This window comes from Stegastes partitus, unplaced genomic scaffold (genome assembly GCF_000690725.1).
Source record: "Stegastes partitus isolate 25-593 unplaced genomic scaffold, Stegastes_partitus-1.0.2 Scaffold958, whole genome shotgun sequence".
Taxonomy (NCBI): domain Eukaryota; kingdom Metazoa; phylum Chordata; class Actinopteri; family Pomacentridae; genus Stegastes; species Stegastes partitus.
The window spans coordinates 331,357-351,676 of NW_007578689.1; the positions used below are offsets into that span (position 1 = coordinate 331,357).

A 20,320-nucleotide genomic window follows, 5' to 3' on the forward strand; every position below is an offset into this window, starting at 1 on the left:
CATGACAACACACAGCAGCCTCTCATCATGACAACAACACACAGCAGCCTCTCACCATGACAACAACACACAGCACAGCATTCGTCTGGTTTGATGAAAGCATCAGAACAAACTGAAGCCACGTTGGATGTTTTCAGGTTAAAGTTGACGGACTGCAGTGAGCTGAAGGGTTCATGTTCATGTGTTGTCATTTTTAATTCAGCAGCAGTCCGTCTGCTCTCTGTGTCATTAAAAAAACACGATGACGTTGTTCTGACCTGATTCCTTTCTCTTTAACACAAAGAGATTCAAGCTGCAGCGAATCACATCGTAGCGTATTAAAATGAACGTTAGTGAACCGTATCGTAGCCCGTGTGTCTAGACTCGTATCGGATCACCTCTTCAGGTGGAGACGCCATTAAAAACATTATTAGTTTTCTTAGTTCAGTGGTTTGGTAATGAGATGTATGAAATGTGAGCTGGTCAGAGGCTTCATCAGGTTTTGTCTCTTAAGGGAGTGACGGTGGTCCCGAGACCCCACCCACAGGACCGGAGTCCCACCTGGACAGGTATCGGCCTGGTTAATGTTCCAGAGGGGGCCTTCCTGGAGTTCTCTGTAAACAACATCCCTCACTCCATGGAGTACGACATCCTCATCCGCTACGAGCCTCAGGTAAGAGGTGGAGTCCAGCCCTTCGCTTAGCGTCCACATGTTCATGTGTTCTGTCAGCAGAAGATCTCTCAGATCATCAGTCATCTCAGATCAAATCCAGGAGCAGCACACACACACAGTCCCTGACGTCATTATCTCGTTGGCCTGTAAAGACTTCATAAAGGGTTCCTTCTCTACCAGATCCCGGGTTCGGGTTCGGGTTCTAATAATGCCTGCAGCTCCTTTACACTTCAGGCTTTAACCAGACTCACACCAGACACCAGGCAGTGTATTCCTCACACTGTACCTACAAAACACAGTGTCTCTCCACAAATTCAGTGCATTTCATAGAAACACAATGAAGAGACGCCACCTCTAATCTCCGTCCCCACATCTCTGATCATCACTTTTAGTTTCAATAAAAACTTTAAAGGGACCTTCTGCTCATGAGTTCTACAGTATTTCAATCAATCAATCAATCAATCAATCAATTATCAATTTATTGTCCTTGCACATGTCACAAGTACAGAGCAAAGAAAAGAACAGTTACATCCCGTCCAAGAAACATATAAAGACAGTAGCTAATAACAGGGGGAGACAGGAGGGGAGAACTGTCGGACCACCCAGCCTGAGCGGGGTCACCTCATAAGATAGGAAAAAAACAAGAGGGGAGACGAGGGGGAAAAAGCAATTCCCAAACTGGGCTCCTCTGGGGGGGGGCACAGTGTGGGATTAGGAAAAAAAAACACCTCAGCACATCAGCAACATGATAAAACATCACAACAAAACTCAAGACTTGGCCATGGGGGGCGGGGGGGTCACAACTCAGACACCAGGGGGAGCCACGAGGCGCCTCGCATCAGCCCACAGCATCCTGGTCTGTGACGGGGGAGGGAGAGGGGGTGGAGCCAACCAGGTGGTGTGTGTGTTGTGTGTCTTCGTGTATGTGTGAGTCCATGGACTCCATCGCCGGCCAGACTCAACAGTGTCTCTCACGTCTGATGCAGGTGACGAGACACGGCCGTTACCGTGGAGACGACCTCAAAGAGTTCTGGTCCAGAACAAAGTTCACAGGAGAAGGAGTAGGGTAGGGGAGGGGCTGAGCATCTGTCTGCATAACGTCCAGGAGAAGTGTAGAGGTATCAGCCTTCCAAGGCCGAAGCGGGGGAGCCGAATGAAGATAAAGATTGTTTGGGTCAGGCCGACTTGTGATTTACCGTCAGACCTTAGAGTCCCACTGGTTCTCTCTGTGATCCAAAAAGCTGAATCAGATGGCCCATTACATCCGGATCGGTCTGTCCAACCGCTCCAAGTTGGTGTCCATCTTGCGAATCAGTTCTGGAACCCCGTCCAGTTTGCGATTGTGTTCGCATATCGCTTGAGTCTGAGAGTTGACAGCCAGAAGCAATCCCTCCATGACGGGCAGCTTCTCAATTGCCAAAACCGCCGCCTCCGTCTTCCCAACTTTGCGATAAAGCAAGAACCCGTAAACTCCAGACAGCAGGAAGCCTGTTATCATGATCCCAATTAGGTAGACGTCTTCAACATCCTCCATGGAAAGTATAGAGAGGCACACGACCCTCCACTCCTGCCAGGAGTCCGTCGTGTATCCGCTGCAAACGTTCCGTCGGGGCAGGCGGGCTCTCCTTTGCCCAGTCTTCTCGTTGAGAAAATTTGATCAATTGAGTTGAGAGACCAGCTGATCAGATCCATGATTTCAGGTTTTGGAGTTTGAAATGAAATGCAGAGAGAGGCTCTGATAGATTCAGACTAAATCAGGACAAAGAGTAGCAAGCAGGGCAGATAGGGGCCGGGAGGGGGCAGGAGAAAAAGCGTCCGCCTTCATTGAGAGCAGGAGAAGAATTTTTTATTTCACCAGACCCTTGTTCTGATGAGACATCACTGGAAATGTCCAGCTGACATTTGAAAAAATTCAACTTATTTTCAGCAACACAACCAAACGCTCCATAAAATAGCTTATTTTTTCTTCAATTATCAGGCCAAGAATCAAAACAAAGTCTTCTGTATCATACAAACGTCTCAAATATGACAAAAGATTATATAAAGATGATAATAATAAGGCAGAAATAGAGACTGATAGAAATGATGAAGACAGACAAGGACAAGCATGACACACAAAACGGACTACACAACTCACAAAGGTCAAGAGCTGTAGTAAATATAAGACTCTACATGTCAGTCTTGCATTTGCATGTGTGTGGAGGAGAAAGGAGGACACAGCATCAAACCTGTGACATGCTTGTTTGTTTTGCAGCTGCCTGACCAATGGGAGGAGGTTCTGATGACAGTGACGAGACCTGGACCAATGAAAGCTGACAGTCGCTGCGTCAACACGGTGCCAGACGACGACAACCAGATGATCTCACTTCACCCTGGCTCGCGGTCAGCACCAACACAGTTTCATTACAAACATGTTGATGTGCAACTAGTTCTCTGTAAGACTGTCGGCACAACACGTAACATTTAAAGTGCTGGTACCGTCTTTATATTCTGTTGAGGCTTCTGTTTGTGACCTCAGGCCTCGAGCTACACGTTTGAAAAAAACAAACACATCTATGTGAGGAAAATGCCACGAATGTGAGGCCCCGTTTATATGGTGATACCTCAGCATGTCTGGGCCTTTGGTTTACACGTAAATGAAGCTACGAGCCACCGAAAACCATCATATCTGAAAACTCCATCTTTATGTTTGCATGTCAACATGAGACGGAGTTTGAAGTCACAGTGAGTGACTAAAGCATCACCAGCGTCATTCATTGTTGTGTTCTGAGTGGCTAGCATGGCTTTATGTTTCTCGTTACACTGCCCCCTACAGGTCTGGCAGCTCATAGCAGCTCCTAATAACGTGTTTATGTGGGTTTGTGTAAACAAAGAAAACAATCTGGTGTGAACAATGTTATCTTTGAAAACGTAGATCTGTTTTTGTGAACACCGGCTACGTGTAAACGTGGCCTAAAGCTGCAGCAGCACACATTCAAACAGCGCTGGCTGTGCTAAGAAACATGGAATCGGTTGCTTGATGGTACCTTACAGAGTTGATCCAGTGCAGCTGTACACTAAACACAGGGCTGGATTCTGACTGAACTTTCTAGGTGTTTTGAGCCTCTCAGCTTCAGGAAACATGAAGGTCATTAGTGTTGAACAGTGACGTGTTGACCTCCACTCAGCATGTGCACCTTGTTTCCACAGATACGTGGCTCTTCCCCGACCAGTTTGCTTTGAATCGGGTCTGAACTACACGGTGCGCCTCAGTCTGCCACTGTACTCGGCCCTCAGTGATGTCCAGTCTCCGTACACGCTCATCGACTCGGTGAGGAAACTCTCACAGCTGATCTGAGTGAGGAGCTGAAGCTGCAGTAAAAGAAGTGAAGCTGGTGTTTTAAGGGAGCACTGAGCTCAGCATGGCAGACGGTAAAGCTGATTTAAACATACGTCCTTACTTAGTGCCACTGCCACATGATATCAACATGGCAGCAGCCCGGAGGTTCAGATGGAGAAACTTGCTTCAGGCCACCTGTATACTTGTTGCAGCTCAGTCACTCAGAGTTCAGTCAGATGACATGATTTCAGCGGGTTTCATGGTTTTCTTCCTCCCAGATCGTGCTGATGCCTCACTGCAAGAACCTGGACATCTTCACGGCCTCAGAGGGAGGCGACTCCAGTGGGAACAGCGGCTGGGAAACCTTTCAGCGTTATCGATGTTTGGAGAACAGCCAGAGTGTTGTCAAGACGCAGATGACAGACATCTGCAAAAACTTCATCTTCAGCATCTCTGCCATGTTGCACCAGGGAGCTAAAGGTACAGCAGTACCAGGGGTTCTTGGGAACATTTAATGGCTCAAACGTGACAGAAAAGTCAAAAAGATTCAGCAAAGAAAATATTCCTGCTTAGCTTCTCAACTGTGACATTTAACCTCGGTAAAACAGAGAACAGAGAGGAGGAATTCCCCTCAGGGTTTCATAAATCTGTTAAGGGAGGATTTCAGGTCAAAGGCTGGAAATCAAAACAGTCTTTAGTTTTCTGTACAACCAAAAGACTAACAGAGAGACGTGAGAGTTCAGATTTTCAGTTCAGGAAAGAAGAAGTGTGAGGTTTCCAGTGATCCAAACACCTCAGCAGATGTACTGGACCACCACCGTCTCGTATTCAATACCAGTGGTCCACTCTCACTGTTTCTTCTCCCCTGAAACAAAGCGTCTCCTTTCCGTCTCCATTTCCCAGAATGCCAGTGTGACCCTCAGGGCTCCCTCAGCACCGTGTGCGACCCCAGCGGTGGCCAGTGTCAGTGCCGGCCCAACGTGGTCGGCAAGAACTGCGACAGATGTGCTCCGGCCACGTTCCAGTTCGGACCCAACGGCTGCAAAGGTCAGAAGTTCGGTTGATGTTGCAGACTGAGCATTTGTAGAATAACCATAAATATATGGACATGAGCGACGTACAGATGTGCTGCAGCTGCAGACGTTGAACTGATAGAAACATGAAGAACTAACCAAGCCTAGACTTGCTTTCTGGTTATGGTCGCTCAGTGTGTGACTGTTGTGTGTTTGTGGTATATTTTCTTTCAGTGTGTGCCTGCGACCCTCAGGGTTCACACAGCCAGTTCTGTGATCAGCTGACTGGTCAGTGTGTTTGTGTTTCGGGGGCGTTCGGGCGGCAATGCGATCGCTGCCTGCCAGGTCACTGGGGCTTCCCCACCTGCAGGCGCTGCTCCTGCAATGGACACACCGACACCTGCGAGCCTGACACCGGACGCTGCATCGACTGCAGGGACCACAGCACCGGACAGAGCTGTGAGAGGTACATCAGTCAATCAATCAATCAGTCAGTCAGTCAGTCAGTCAGTCTGTCTGTCTGTCTCCTGGTCAGGTTTCCATAACAACTGAGGATCACGTTTCTGTCTCGTCTTTGTTCAGATGTGTGAATGGTTACTATGGCGACCCGGTGCTGGGGTCAGGTGACCACTGTCGTCCCTGTATGTGTCCTGACGGCCCTAACAGCCGGCGGCAGTTTGCAGCGAGCTGTTACCGTGGTGATGAGTCGCAACAGGCCGTCTGCGTCTGCAGTGCTGGATACAGAGGTAAAAACATTATTAACACAGTGACAATGTTTACAAACTCTCAGGTGGATGTGACACGATTTGACAGCAAAAATGCTTCAGAATGGGCACCCCGGCAACTCAACCGGATAAGATGGCCACCCATGAACAGGCTATAGTTACCTCTAGTAACTGTACTTAGCTACAGTTAGATGTAGTTAGCTGTAGTTAGCCATAGTGAGCTGTATTTAGCTATAGATAGCTGTAGTTAGCCATAGTGAGCTGTATTTAGCTATAGATAGCTGTAGTTAGCCATAGTGAGCTGTATTTAGCTATAGATAGCTGTAGTTAGCTGTAGCTAGCTGTAGTTAGCTTTAGGTAGCTGTACTTAGCTATAGTTAGCTGTAGTTAGCTGTAGGTAGCTATAGCTAGCTGTGCTGTGTTGTTTGTCTGTCGATGCGACGAGGACCATCTAGTCATCCTGGGGTGGGGGTAGTCTTGTTCTGTGGGTCTGCAGATGGCTGGTGTGGAAGTGATTCAGCTTCCTGGCATGACACTGGTAGACTGTTCAAGTCTCACAGCCGTGGAGCAGCACAGTGAGAACAAAAGCCCGGTACACCTTGATCTTTATCTCTGTGGTGATCCCTCTCCTGTTCCAGACGGTCTTGCGTAGTCTGCAGAAGGCAGCGCTTGCTTTGACAAGTCTGGTGTTGATTTCTTCATTGATGACAAAGTTTCGGGAGATTGTGCTGCCTAGGAAGGTGAACTTGTCCACCGTGTTTAGTCGCTGCCCATTGATGGTGATGTTGGGTTCAACATGTGGCTTTCCTGGAGCTGGCTGATGCATTACCTCAGTCTGTTTTGTGCTGATGGTAAGTCCAAAGTTGTTGCAGGTGCCAGAGAACAAGTCAACGCTGTGCCACATGTCAGCCTCAGTGGCAGCATTGAGAGCGCAGTCATCAGCGAAGTCGTTGATGGTGTCTATCAAAACCTTGGAAGCCTCCTGAGGTTGAAGACTGAGCCGTGAGCCCGGTACTTGATGCCAATGCCTACGTCAGTGCCTCTGAAGGCATCTGTCAGCATGGCTGAGAACATGAAGTTGAACAACGTGGGAGCAAGGACGCAGCCTTGTTTCACTCCGTTGGAGACGGGAAATGGATCAGGGGTCTTTCCGTTATCCTAGACCCTTGCCAGCATGCCATCGTGAAGTTGTCGAACGATGGTTATGAACTTTCTGGGGCATCTGTACTTCGCCATGATCCTCCAGAGACCCTCTCTACTTACTGTATCAAAGGCCTTGGTCAGATCAACGTAGGTGAAGTAAAGGTCAGCATTCTGTTCCTGACACTTCTCCTGCAGCTGTCTAGCAGCAAAGACCATGTCGATAGTCCTACGTTCTTTCCACACTGGCTCTCAGGTAGGAGACCTTGCTTGAGGTGTGCGATGAGGTGGTTGAGCAGAACTCTAGCCAGGATCTTGCCTGCTATGGACAGCAGTGAGATTCTGCGCTGATTGTCGCAGGCTTGGCAGTTTCCTTTGTGCTTGTAGAGGTGGAAGTCCTGTGACACTGTCTCGCACTGCCAGATGAGCTGAAACAGCTGGTGAAGTTTGTCAGCCAGGGCCATACCGCCTTCTTTGTACACTTCTGCTGGGATGGCATCCGAACCAAGTGCTTTGCCACTGGACAGTAGATGGACCGCTTTCTGGACTTCCTCCAAAGTTGGTATGGCATCCATTGTCTCTTCAGCAGGGACCTGAGGTAGCCTGTCGACGGCTTCCTCGTTGATGGTGGAAGGTCTATTCAGGACGCTGTCGAAGTGGTCCGCCCATCTCTCTAACACCTTCTTCTTGTCGGTGATCAATGTTGACCCGTCAGCACTGAGGAGGGGACACAGTGATCCTGAGGTAGTATGGCCGTAGACTTCCTTCAAGCTGTCATAGAAGTTCTTCATGTTGTTCCTGTCTGCAAAGCCCTGGATCTCGTCTGTTTTGCTACTCAACCAGGAATCCTGCATATGGCGCAACTTCGCTTGAATGGTGCTCCGTACATTCCTCAGCATGTCTTTCTTTGGAACTGACTTCGGGTCATCGAGATGAGCTTTGTAGATGCAACACTTTTCCTCAAGCAGCTGCTTGATCTTTGTGCAGTTCTCATCAAACCAGTTAGCTGTAGTTCCCGACGCAATGGTCGTGGGTTCAACTCCCACTCACCACCCTTTGCTGCAGGTCTCTTCCTGTTCTTCTCCTTTCTGAGATACTGCTCTGAATAAAGGCAATAAGCCCAAATAAACGCTGCAGAAATGCAGTGGAAACACAATTGTCGTGGTTTTTATCAAGCTCTGGCTCCAGCAGCAGGTTTTCACAGGTAGTTCTTTGAAGCTTGTGATGCTGACAGCTGCAGCCTGTGGAGACAAACAGGGTTTTAATTTGACAAAGTGAAGCTCTGTAATTATGTTTGATGTAAACAGACGCAGGAATGTGATGCAACTGCAGGGCTGTTATTACAGTCGGAAATCAGATGTTCAATCTGATAGCAGCTGCTGACAGACGCATGAATCACCAGCTTTCCCATTTGTTTCCGCCCAGTGTGTTCACATGCTCCCTGCTTTAAACTATGTGATGCGTTTTGAAGCTAAAACACTTCTAGCCATTGAACTGTCAGTTAGGGCACAAACACAGTCAGTTCAGCTGCATTTGCTGAAAAATTAAAATTATGCTTTAAATTTAAACATTGAGCGATGTGGATTCTAAAAGTCAGCAACTGAAGCCTCAGCCGAAGTCACGTCAGCTGTCGAGTGGATTAATATGCAGGTAAAAACTTTATTGACTCCCGCTCACGACCCTTTGCTGCAGGTCTGTCCCCATTCTTCTCCTCCCTTTCCTGTCTCCCTCTACTGCACTAAAATAAAGGCAAAAGGCCAAAAAAATATATTTAAAAAAAAAAAAACTTTATTGACACAGGTTGAAAGCTTGTGAACAAAACATGGTCTACAGGTAACGATGTTATAGTGTTGCTAAAGGAGGAGGAGCTAAAGAGTCATTTCAAGCATCAGACATGAAATTTAGAATCAGGCTAAGTGTCACTCAGATCATCCGGTGCTACCTTTGAGCAAGAGTCTTTCATGTAGAAAAGATGGCACCTGTGTGAAAGTCTACAGTTTGGAGGGGGCATGGCCTCCACCAGGTGGGCAGATTTCCTTTGATAGGAGATGCATGACATTGCTGCCTCATTATCACCTCTCCAGGTGCTCGCTGTGATGAGTGCTCACCTGGTTACTATGGAAACCCAGGCGAGGAGGGGGGACAGTGTCAGCCCTGTCAATGCAACAGCAACATCGACATGCTGGACCCAGAGTCTTGCGACGTCCGAACCGGCGAGTGTCTGCGCTGCCTGCACCACAGCGAGGGGGCTGCCTGCCAGAGCTGCAAGCTGGGTTACTACGGCAACGCCCTGCGCCAGGACTGCAGGAGTGAGTATACTGGGTTTACTGGGTTACCGTGGTAACCACCTCACCTGCTGACATCCCTGGAGTAGGGACCAGCAGGAACGAGGAGGAACGGCAGAGAACATGGCATGACTGTTGGAGTTTTGATCAAATCTGCAAATGTCTCAACTGAAACTCTGACTCATGAGATTGTTGATGACGTGCTGAAAGGTCAACGTCTTCTATGAAATTAAGAGAAAACTTTGATTTGAAGTACGAAAATGTTTTTACAAGATATTGGAATTTGGACATTAGTCTTCCTGGAATATCAACTGATCCGCTGGCAAACCCAATTTATATTTTAACAATGTTTTAAAGACGTGTACGTCTGACTAGTAAAGATGTTGATGAAGTCTAGTTTCCGTCCACAGAGTGTGTGTGCAACCAGCTAGGCAGCGACCCATCCAGCTGTCCGACGTCCGGCGACTGTCACTGCGACCGCAGCAGCGGTCAGTGTCACTGCCTGCCCAACGTGATCGGTCAGCACTGCGACCGCTGTGCGCCCGACACCTGGAACATGGCGAGCAGCAGCGGCTGTCAGAAGTGCAACTGCGACCCCAAGCACTCATACGGGACGTCCTGCAATGAGGTGAGAGCCGGTTAGTGTTGTAGTACTCGAGATCGGTCTCGGTCTCGAGACCGGTCTCGAGACCACTTTTTCAAGATCTCGGTCTTGTCTTGGACTCGACCGCATTTTTACTCGGTATTGTTTTGGTCTCGGCCACAGAGGACTCGGGATTTTACTGCGAGACCAGCCGAGGCCACGGCTGCAAGGACCGCACCAAGCTGCCTCTGAACTGTTTCATTTGTTTAGTAATAGCTTTGTTGTTATTGGATGCAAAACTCCCCGCTTCGAACGTAGCCAATAGTTTAACAGATTTTTAATTTGGATTTGTTTTACGGGCTGTGGCCTGTCACCCCGCCCCTCTGCACAGGCCCTCCAGTCTGCTCCCTGGGAAAGATGTCAGCAAACTCTGCTGTAATAAAGTTTGGCTTTTCTAATCATAAACAACTGATCTGTAAATTGACGTCAAAAGGAAAACACAGCGCACCTGCTAGCATCTACCGGAGCAGCATGTGAGGCGTTTGGGGAACATCAGTAAAATGCACCATCTACCGGAGCAGCATGTGAGGCGTTCGGGGACCATCGGTAAAATGTAGCATCTACCTATGGGCACTTTCAGCAATCGTTTAGCCTGTGTCCAGTTGGCTGGTATTAGAAGAGGATTGGTGACAAAATAAATATATTTTAAGATGAAAACATTTTACAAATGTCTAGTCGTATCTCTGAAGGTCACTGCATCATAACTCAGTGATGCAAAAGCAACTATTCATCAGCTGCATGGTGCTTTAATAGCTGTGGCAGTGCTGATCCAAAATAAGGGACTGGGGCGACCAGATCATTAGCTGGTGCGACCAGTGAAGAAAGCTGGAAGCACCATGCTACCACTGGAAAAGTTAGTCTGGAGCTCTGGAACAGGACCGCAAGAAACCACATCCAGCAGCTGAGGACCTCCTGCTGCCCACTGCTCTAGATATGGTGTCAACAATGACTGATGAGACTACCATCACAAACCTGAAGGCTGTCCTCCCCCCGTTACTGTCACTGATCACTGAGCAGGTTGTTGCTGCTGAACTGTTTGACTGCTCATGATATTTAGTTTCAGTAAATTTAAACTGACTCATTTCATGACTATTTAAGGTGAGGGGGGGCACACAAGATTTTTGTCCTTCGAAGGGGGGCCTGACAGAACCAGTTGTGAGAACCACTGGTTCAGATGATTAAACATAGTTATAGGTATGCTTACAATGGAGTGTTTACTACCATGACAAACATCCTTTTACAAAATCTATTCCAGTACAACAAAACTGAAGAAAATACTCACAGTGCCGATTCTTAGAATTAAAACACACAACTGCAGAATAAATGTGTAATATAAATTAAACTAAATAAATGTACAACACAATTTTGAGCGCTGTGAGTTTCCTCTTCTACGGCTTGTTCAATCACAATCTTTCCCACACTGGGTGTACTTAAAAGAAAAAAATGCACACCTATCCTCTTTCTGACAATGATTGTAATGCCAGTGTTGAAGTAAGAAAATTAACTGGTGTGGTCATTAAATATTAAAGATTAAATTGTAGCATTGACTGTTTGTTTGATACATTCCGTATAAAATGTTTGTTTGCAGTTGCAGATAAGAGTATTACAGGCAACCTTACACTTGCCTTAAAATTACATTGACTAAGTGTTGAATAAAATGGGTTTAAGCTAAATTTGGTACGGTCTCGGTTTTGACTCGGTCTCGCTTTGTCTTGGTCTCGGTCTTGACTCGGTCTCAACCCCTCAAAGTCTTGGTCTTGTCTCGGTCTCAATACACTGTGGTCTCGGCCATGTCTTGGTCTCGGTTTAGGTGGTCTTGACTACAACACTAGAACCGGTGACGGTAAATCATCTCTGAGGTCTTCATCCTCAGAAGAAAGTTCTGTCATCGTAAATCTCATTGAAGTAAAACATTGTGATGAGAAAAAGTTGTAAAGAATCTTTGGAAAATTTGTGAGACTTCTGGATATAAAAGTTTGTTTTGTCTACAGATCAGCGGTCAGTGTTCCTGCCACCCAGGCTTTGGAGGAAGAACATGCAGTGAGTGTAGAGAGCTGTTCTGGGGAGACCCCGAAGTGAAATGTCACGGTAGGTTCACCACCTCACACGTTGAACACATGAATGTACACTTCATGAGAAGATGACCTGAACAGTCATCAGTCAGACTTCAGTTTAAAAAGTTCACTTTTCTGGTAAAATCAGCAACAGTTTGACATGTATTCACTTATGGAGTCCAAATCTGAGTCCATAAACCAGATCTGAGTCCAAATCTGAGTCCACAATCCACTGGAGTCTGGGTCGAGACTTTTCTGACAGAGCAACAGCTATTCAGCGGCTGCTTCGTGGGAACATTCCAGCTCCAAGCATCCTCTGCTGTGATCTGTTGTGATTCTGATGAAATCCAGATGTTCCCCGCGGCCTGGCTGTCCCGTCGCCACGGAGACGAGACCAGAGCTCCGTCTGACCCTTCAAACATCCTGAAATCCACAAAAAGTCTTTGTTAGTGTGAAGCAGCTGAAAGTCACAACACGGTTCCGCCTGCAGAGGACGAAGTAAAGTAGAACCCGGTGGAGGTCAGACAGAAGACGAGACTTCCATGAGAGATGAGCTGTGACAGGACGGAGGATGTGAAGGAGAAATGAAAATAAACGTGATCGTCCCCAAAGTGACAACTCGCTGGACAGATTTCAGATTTTACAATTCTGAACAACTGCAGACAGCACGACAGTAGAGAGAAAGTAGAAATGGAGCGAGACATAAATACGCAGAAAACATTCACGTCATGAAGAAAACCGAATGCATCTGGAGAAAATCAGGAATCCAGAAATCACTGCTGTAGCTCAGATGTGTTCAGACACATCCAGAGTTCGGGCTGAGCTGCTGTTTGTAGCAAAAGGAAAGGGAATAAAGGATGTAGCTGTAGCAGCTGGTCGACACCAGCAGGGCGGCGACATGGTGCAGAGTTCAAACAGCAGCAGCAGAAGTGACGTTAGCTTCGAAGCAGAGCGCCTGTCGGAGCAGCATAGCTAGTTTCCTCACTAACAGCAGCCTTCATCACAACCACTGCACAGTACTGGGCCAGAGCTGCAACAGAACCAGGGTCAGGTCCAACACAGCTACTGCACAGTACCGGGCCAGAGCTGCAACAGAACCAGGGTCAGGTCCAACATCAGAACAGAACATGTTTCATACAAACCAGATGTTGATTCAAAAGTTTTCATTTTGTCTCAGAGACTTCCTGTGTGTGTGTGTGTGTGTGTGTGTATTGGTGAAGCCTCTCATTAAACTCAGACACAACACACGTGTGACCTTTCAGCTCTCGAGGCTGAATCCTGTCTCTGGATGATGCGTTCACTTGCAGTGATTCCTGTGGGAGAAGCGATGTGATTGGATGCAGACTGCGTCTGATGTCGGCCCTGTGGTCCGGCTGAAGGCCAGCTCTGTGTCGCTCTTGTCCTGTTTGACTTGGGTCTTGCAGAGTGTTGATCAGACACTCGATGCTGACACATTCTGCTCCATTTCCAAACCTGCACAAGTCCTGAATCCTGACCCAGACGGAACATGTCAGCGGGCTCGGTGGGAGGAGGTCCTCGTCCCTGCATGTATTGATCAGAAAACCCATCACCTGATAAACCCTGTCCTGCCTCCTCAGCCTGCGACTGCGACCCTCGTGGGATCCTGGAGCAGCAGTGCAACAAAGTCAGCGGCCACTGCGTCTGCGTGGACGGCGTGGCCGGACCGCGCTGTGACGTTTGCGCCCGCGGATTTGCCGGAACCTTCCCCGACTGCAGCCGTTGCCACCAGTGCTTTGCTGAGTGGGACGACATCGTCGGTCAGCTGACCAATCAGACGCACCGACTAGTTAACAAGGTCAACGCCATCAAAGCCAGCGGAGTCAGCGGCCCGTACAAGAAGTCCACAGACAGCATGGAGAGGAGCATCGCTGACATCCAGATCATCCTGGACCAGAACCCAGCTTCACAACCGCTGACTGAGATCCAGCACCTGTTACAACAGGCCAGGTAATGTAGTCACCTGAGGTAACCTGGAACCATGTTCAATCTTTGGAAACAGATTCAGTCTGGGGTCATGTTTTCTGGCTAATCTGGGAGGATGCTAAACGGCTGTTTGTTTCTCAGTGACCTGATGGGAGCGCTGAGCCGCAGATTGAACCACACTGAGCAGACTGTAGTGCAGGTGAAGGAGCAGGACGCTGCTGCAGAAACTAAACTGGACTCAGTGATGTCAGACGCTCAGAAACTGGAGAGGACGGTCCAGGAGCTGCTGGACCAGGTGGAGTTCATCAAGAACTCTGACATCAGAGGTAAGCCAGTGAGCTCATAGGGTGGCTCATGTCACGTGATGTCACGTGTTGAAAATCATCATGTTTATGACCTCGGAGTTATTTTTTAATTTATTTTTATTTAACCTTTGTTTAACCAGGAAGTCTCATTGAGATTAAAATCTCTTTTCCAAGACAGACCTGTCCACCAATCACAACACATTAGGATGCAACAATACAGATAGAACACCATGAAAACACAGCGGCCCTCTGAACAAGAGCACTCACATCTCCTCACCCACTCACATGTACTCATTGATATGAAGGTTTCTAATCTCACATCTTCCCGTGGGCCCAAATCGGTTAAAACCCGGGTACGCTGAGAAGGAACCACTAGGGGGAGCACAGTTATTAGACAGTTACTGACAAACAACAATAATCAAAGAGAGTCTGTGGTGCTGCATCGCCCCCTGCAGGCCATCCTACAAACTGACAACATTCATTTGTTGTTTCTCTTGTTTGGGTCGACCTGACAGATGGACCCTTTCAGACCAGCACACTTTATCTGATACTCTCTTTGACTGACCTCTACTTCCTGCCTGTTGCCAGGAGCGACGGACAGCATCACTAAGTACTTCCTGCAGTCTCAGGCGGCTGAAGCTCAAGCCAACGTCTCCACGGTCGACAGCGGCAGCCTGGTGGAAACCTCTGCTGCTCTACGGCAGCTCACAGAGGACAAACTAAACCAGACCAGAGAGGAGTTCCTGAGGAGACACTCTGAGCATGCTCAGAAACTGGACGACCTGGCAGGAGAGCTCCAGACTCTGGACCTGTCAGAGATCAGCCACAAGGTGGGACAACGCTTTGTTTCTGCTGGTGGTCATCAGGTCCACATGTCCTAGTGTTCAGGTAAAGTCAGCAGCGTTCTGTGTTTAAGGTTCATGTGGACCAGCCTGCCGTGTTAGAACTCACTCATGAACAGAACACATGCTGCATATTAGACTAGACAGAACTTATTGGTCCCGTTGGTAGTGGACTGCAAAGTAGTTTGAAACACTCTTGTTTGATGTTTTCAGCAATAAAATTCATGGTTCAAATGTAGGTTTGTAATTTCGGACCTTCTAAAAATACCCGTCGAGACGCAGCAGCGGACGGTCCAGAAGACCGCTGAGTCGGGCCACAGCGACACGTGGACACACGTCACACAGAGCGCTGCTTTACTATTCACACTGCCCTTTGCTGATAGGTCGAGCTGCTCAGGTGACCCTGAACCATCCCAGACTGCAGACAGACTTCCCATGATGCACTTGGCTACTTTTTTCTGTTCTTTACTCACTGACTTGAGTGAGTTCCAGTCAGGTTTATTCATACAGCACCAGCTCGTCCCGAGTCATGTCTGGGCCCAAAGATTCTTTGTGATCTGTGTTTTAACAGAGCCAGACTGAGGGACTGGTGTCTGTAACAGCAGGAACCGGTCTTCACCTGACGCGGAACCGTGCGCCTGAGTTTGGGAGCTACAACAATAAAATGGAATTGGATTAAAATGAATTCAACTCCTTCAGATTATGGAATGTGTTTTCTGTCCTGGTTCTCGTAGACCTGTGGCAGTCCTTCATCAGGTCAGGACCTGTGCCAGTCTTGTGGAGGTCTGGGCTGCTTGGATGCTGAGGGTCGGACTAAGTGCGGAGCAGACGGATGTGATGGCGTGGTGACAAAAGCCAATGTCGTCTGGAAACATGCTCAACATTCTGAGCAAGAAATCATCAGCGCCATGGAGGAAGTGGAAAAGCTCTCTAAGATGGTGAGTCTGGCCGGCTCTGGTCTGAGGTTCTGGTTCATAGCTTCAGAGGATATCATCACCTGTGCCTTTTCAGGTGTTGGAGGCCAAGCTGCAGGCAGATGAGGCCAAGCTGAGCGCTCAAGACGTCTTGATGAAGACCAACAGAACCAAACACAAAGTGGACCAGAGCAACGAGGAGCTGCGAAGCCTCATCAGACAGATCAGAGACTTCCTCACACGTACGTCCAACTGATGTTCAGGACACATCCTCAGATACGATCTGTGAATACGAGCGGTACCAAGCACAGGCCACGCCCACAAGACATTCAGGCTGTATTTCTGATCTTTTCCTCTCAGCAGCTGTTGGTACAGACGCTGTCCTGTTTCATACGGTGTCATACAGCTGCAACAAGCTTCTTCATAATCTGTTGCACAATGAGTTTTGTACACTTTGGCAGCTGAAATTAGTTTTCACTCCTACAGACAATGTGACTTATCTTCCTTTGCGAATGGTTGTGGGTCAGAAGGGCCAGAAAAGCATTCTGACCACAACCAGGACAAAGTAGATCCGTCTGCTGTTTCTGGCATTTGACACATTCTGTGTTGGGACAGACTTTGTGTTTGGTGTGTACGACGCAGTACGCTGGTACTCGTCCACTTCATCACCTGTAGGATCCTAAAAGTACCACATCTGGCTGGATGCTGGAGTCTGCCACCACCTTGTCTTTGTGGCCTTTCTGACCCACAATTCTTTGCAGTGGAAGATGCATCCCATTGTCTGAACGAGTGTAAACAAGCTTGAGTCAGTGGGAGACGGATGACGACTCTCATGATTGGAGGAATACAGTCAGTGTGGGTGGCTGTGGCTCAGCTGGTGGAGCTGGTTGTCCTCTGATGGTAAGGTTGGCGGTTCCATCCCTCCACAGTCACAGGGTCCTTGGGCAAGACCCTGAACCTGAAGTTGCCCCCGATGGCAGCAGCACCTTACATGGAGCTCTGTCATTGGTGTATGAATGTGTGAATGAGAAACACATGCTGAAGAGTAGCACGAAGGCAGAAAAAAGCGTTTTATAAGTGCAGACCATTTAAAAATAACTGATTCTAGTGTCGTTGAGGTTTCAGACAGCGTTAAACACTCCAAGAATAATGTGATTTTATTTAACCAGGATTTTTTTTAAGGTTATTTTTTGGCCTTTGTGCCTTTATTGATAATTCAGTGAGAGAGAGAGACATGAAAGTGGGGAGAAGAATGGGGGGAAAGGGTCATGAGTGGGAATCGACCTCCACATGGGGACCGTAGCCCTGCACATGGGACGCCAGCTCAGCCAGGTGAGCTGTAGGTTTCAAACACCATCAAACACTCTGAGAATAACGTAGCTTTATTTAACTCTGTGCTGCACCGATCCTCACCCTGCTTACGGTGTTTCAGAGGATGCTGCAGACCTGGAGAGCATCGAGCTGGTGGCTAATGAGGTTCTGGCCATGCAGATGCCAACTACACCGGCTCAGCTGCAGAACCTGACCGACGAGATCCGGCAGAGGGTGGGAGAGCTGGGACACGTGGAGGCCATCCTGCAGCAAAGCTCTGATGACATCCGGAGAGCCGAGAACTTGCTGGCCCAGGCCCGCCAAGCCAGGTGAGTGGGGACAGAGTCCATGATGTCTGTTTGAGACGCTTTAGCAGAAGTTCCAGTATGTAGACCTGTTTCTACAAGGATGTGATCTTTCAGTGACCCTCATTCAGTCAGAACCTCCAATCAGATTGCTTCACGTTATTGACATGTGGTCCTAGAAAGTCTCACCTGTCCGATAGTTTCGAATAAGACGATGTGAAATCTCTCTTCTTGCGTTCCTCAGTGAGGAGGCGGCCGACGTAAAGGACTCTTCAGAGAGAGTAAAACAAGCTCTCAAAGAAGCTCAGAGAGCACAGACAGCCGCCAGCAGCGCCATCCAGCAGGCCTCCGCCGACATCCGGAACGCCAACGTCCTGCTGTCCTCCGTCAGTACTGTTTCCCACAGACATGATGGAAATATTCGCCTGGTGTTACCTCCATGTCATCCTGCTGAATACACCAAGCTAACTTGTCGCCTGTCCATGTTGTGTTCAGGTGGAGTCGGAGACGGCAGATGCAGAACTTAAGCTGAATAATGCAACCGAGCGGCTGCAGAGACTCGAGCAGGACGTGACGTTGCTGAGAGGTAAAGCTCTGAACATCACTCTGAGCACTGAACTGACCAATCAGGATGCAGTGAGCATCGGGAAGATTGCAGAAGAGGTCAAGAAGGTGAGCTCACCTGTCTCATCATCACAGTTAGCAGGTGATTCAAACATTTTCATTGTTTTAGGTGAGTCTGTTCCTGTTCTCACCAAATATGTGTGTGTTCAGGACCTGGAGTCAGGGTTGAAGGAGAAGTACGCTACAGTGGAGCAGCTGGTTGGTCAGAAGGCAGGGGGCGTGACCCAAGCTAAGAAGAGGGCGGAGTCACTGCAGCAGGAAGCCAAAGAGCTGCTGCTGAAGGCCAGTGACAAGCTACAGCTGCTGAAAGGTGACTTTACACTGGCATCACAACTCCTGTCTTCTCAGACTGTTGGTAAAACAAATAACGGTACATACAGCATAGCATAGAACACCATGTTAGCAGAACACCATGTTAGCAAAAACCACCACACGAGCAGCGCACTCTGTTAGCAGAGCACCGTGTTAGCAGTGCACCCTGTTAGCACAGCACCCTGTTAGCAGAGCACCGTGTTAGCAGTGCACCCTGTTGGCAGAGCACCATGTTGGCAGAGCACCGTGTGAACAGAGCACCATGTTAGCAGAGCACCGTGTTAGCATAACGCCGTGTGAGCAGAGCACCGTATGAACAGAGCACCGTGTAAGCAGAGCACCGTGTTAGCAGAGCACCGTGCTAGCAGAGTACCCTGTTAGCAGAGCAGTGTGTTAGCAGAACACCGTGTGAGCAGAGCAGCGTGTTAGCAGAGCTGCGTGTTAGCATAACACCGTGTGAGCAGAACACCATGTTAGCAGGGCAGCGTGTTAGCAGAGCACAGTGTTAGCAGAACACCGTGTTAGCGGAGCACCGTGTTAATGGAGCACCGTGTTAGCAGAGCACCCTGTTAGCACAGCACCCTGTTAGCAGAGCACCCAGTTAGCAGAGCACCCTGTTAGCACAGCACCCTGTTAGCAGAGCACCCGGTTAGCAGACCACCCTGTTAGCAGACCACCCTGTCAGCAGAGCAGCCCTGGAGGCGATCACTGGTGTTACCTGAAGCTACTGACTTAATGACACCAAAATCAGTAGCAGCATTTAGTTTTATTTTTTTACTTTTAACTGAAAACGTCCTGATAAAATGCTTCACACATGGGAACAGATCCAGATCCTAAGCCTGACCCTAGACCTCTACAACAGACAGACAGTGTAGCGTTGCCATGGATACAGTGAGTTAGACTGTGGGACAAACTTCTTATTGATCTGTTTACCTCTGAGTCTGCTGATTGTGCAGTGTTTCTGTTCTGCAGTGGATCAGACGGTGTAAACCCTGGTATCGATCAGCTGTGGAGGCGGGATGGTCCTAAAGACACGTATCAGCAGAACACGGTTCTGAATCAGTGTTCTGTTTCCATGTTTCAGATCTGGAGAAGTCGTATGAAGACAACCAGCGGACTCTGGAGGTAAAAGCAGAGCAGCTGGTGGAGCTGGAGGCGGCCGTGAAGGAGCTGCTGCAGGAGATCAGCCACAAGGTCACCGTGTACAGCACCTGTCTGTTCTAGAGTCAGATCCAGGAGCAGATTGTCCTCCTGAATCTGTCCTCCGCAGCCAATCAGAAGTGAGAACAGCTCCTCACATGATCATATAAAGGATCCGTTTTCTTGTGACCTGAAACAATCTGAAGAATCAGACCAAAGATGAAAGACTTTCATTCCAAAACCAGACTCTCGTTCCAAAACCAGACTCTCGTGCTTCAGACGTTGTTGTTTCCTGTGATGGAACCACTCAGAGACGATGAATGTTCCATCCTCATGTTCTACCTGGAGGTGGAACCTTTCATTTCTCAGACCGTTCTTCATACAGTCCAGTTCGTTAGCTCTACAACTGTGGCTTTGTCCAATAATAAAACGTTTGTGAAACTTCAGTAGGCCAAGGTAGAACTTTAAACCCCATCAGTGTCTTTGAATGTAGTAAACCAGTAGCTGTGAGCCACTGGGTTCCAGTTTAGCTCCCAGTTGAAACGTGTTGAATGACTGCAGCCTTCATGTTGTCCTGCCTGCAGTTCATTAATGAGCCCAAACGAGTTCCAATAAAAACTTCCAGTTAAAATCACACTTTGCTGGTTTTACTGAGACACTGAACAAACCAGCGTCAGGAGACCAGTTCAGGCAGTGTTCATAAATGGTCTCCTGATGGTCCTCCTCCTCTCCTCCTCCTCCTCCTCCTCCTCTCTCCTCCCTCCTCCTTCTCTCCTCCTCCTCCTCCTCCTC

The 20,320-nt window shown here is 48.4% G+C and overlaps 1 protein-coding gene across 1 annotated transcript in view; it reads left to right on the forward strand.

Moving 5' to 3' along the window:
- lamb1a (laminin, beta 1a) overlaps positions 1-20,162 on the forward strand; it is a 33,745-nt gene extending 13,583 nt beyond the window's left edge. The window contains exons 12-31 of the mRNA XM_008294392.1: positions 494-652; positions 2,907-3,034; positions 3,842-3,962; positions 4,250-4,451; positions 4,875-5,018; positions 5,219-5,450; positions 5,567-5,730; positions 8,934-9,158; positions 9,545-9,762; positions 11,769-11,865; positions 13,430-13,799; positions 13,917-14,101; positions 14,669-14,910; positions 15,657-15,860; positions 15,934-16,078; positions 17,269-17,476; positions 17,697-17,838; positions 17,948-18,124; positions 18,227-18,386; positions 19,473-20,162. Of these exons, the coding sequence (XP_008292614.1) occupies positions 494-652; positions 2,907-3,034; positions 3,842-3,962; positions 4,250-4,451; positions 4,875-5,018; positions 5,219-5,450; positions 5,567-5,730; positions 8,934-9,158; positions 9,545-9,762; positions 11,769-11,865; positions 13,430-13,799; positions 13,917-14,101; positions 14,669-14,910; positions 15,657-15,860; positions 15,934-16,078; positions 17,269-17,476; positions 17,697-17,838; positions 17,948-18,124; positions 18,227-18,386; positions 19,473-19,612 (3,663 nt within the window). The 3' untranslated portion in view covers positions 19,613-20,162. The remainder of the gene's footprint in view (positions 1-493; positions 653-2,906; positions 3,035-3,841; positions 3,963-4,249; positions 4,452-4,874; positions 5,019-5,218; positions 5,451-5,566; positions 5,731-8,933; positions 9,159-9,544; positions 9,763-11,768; positions 11,866-13,429; positions 13,800-13,916; positions 14,102-14,668; positions 14,911-15,656; positions 15,861-15,933; positions 16,079-17,268; positions 17,477-17,696; positions 17,839-17,947; positions 18,125-18,226; positions 18,387-19,472) is intronic.
- Positions 20,163-20,320: the final 158 nt, after the last annotated feature.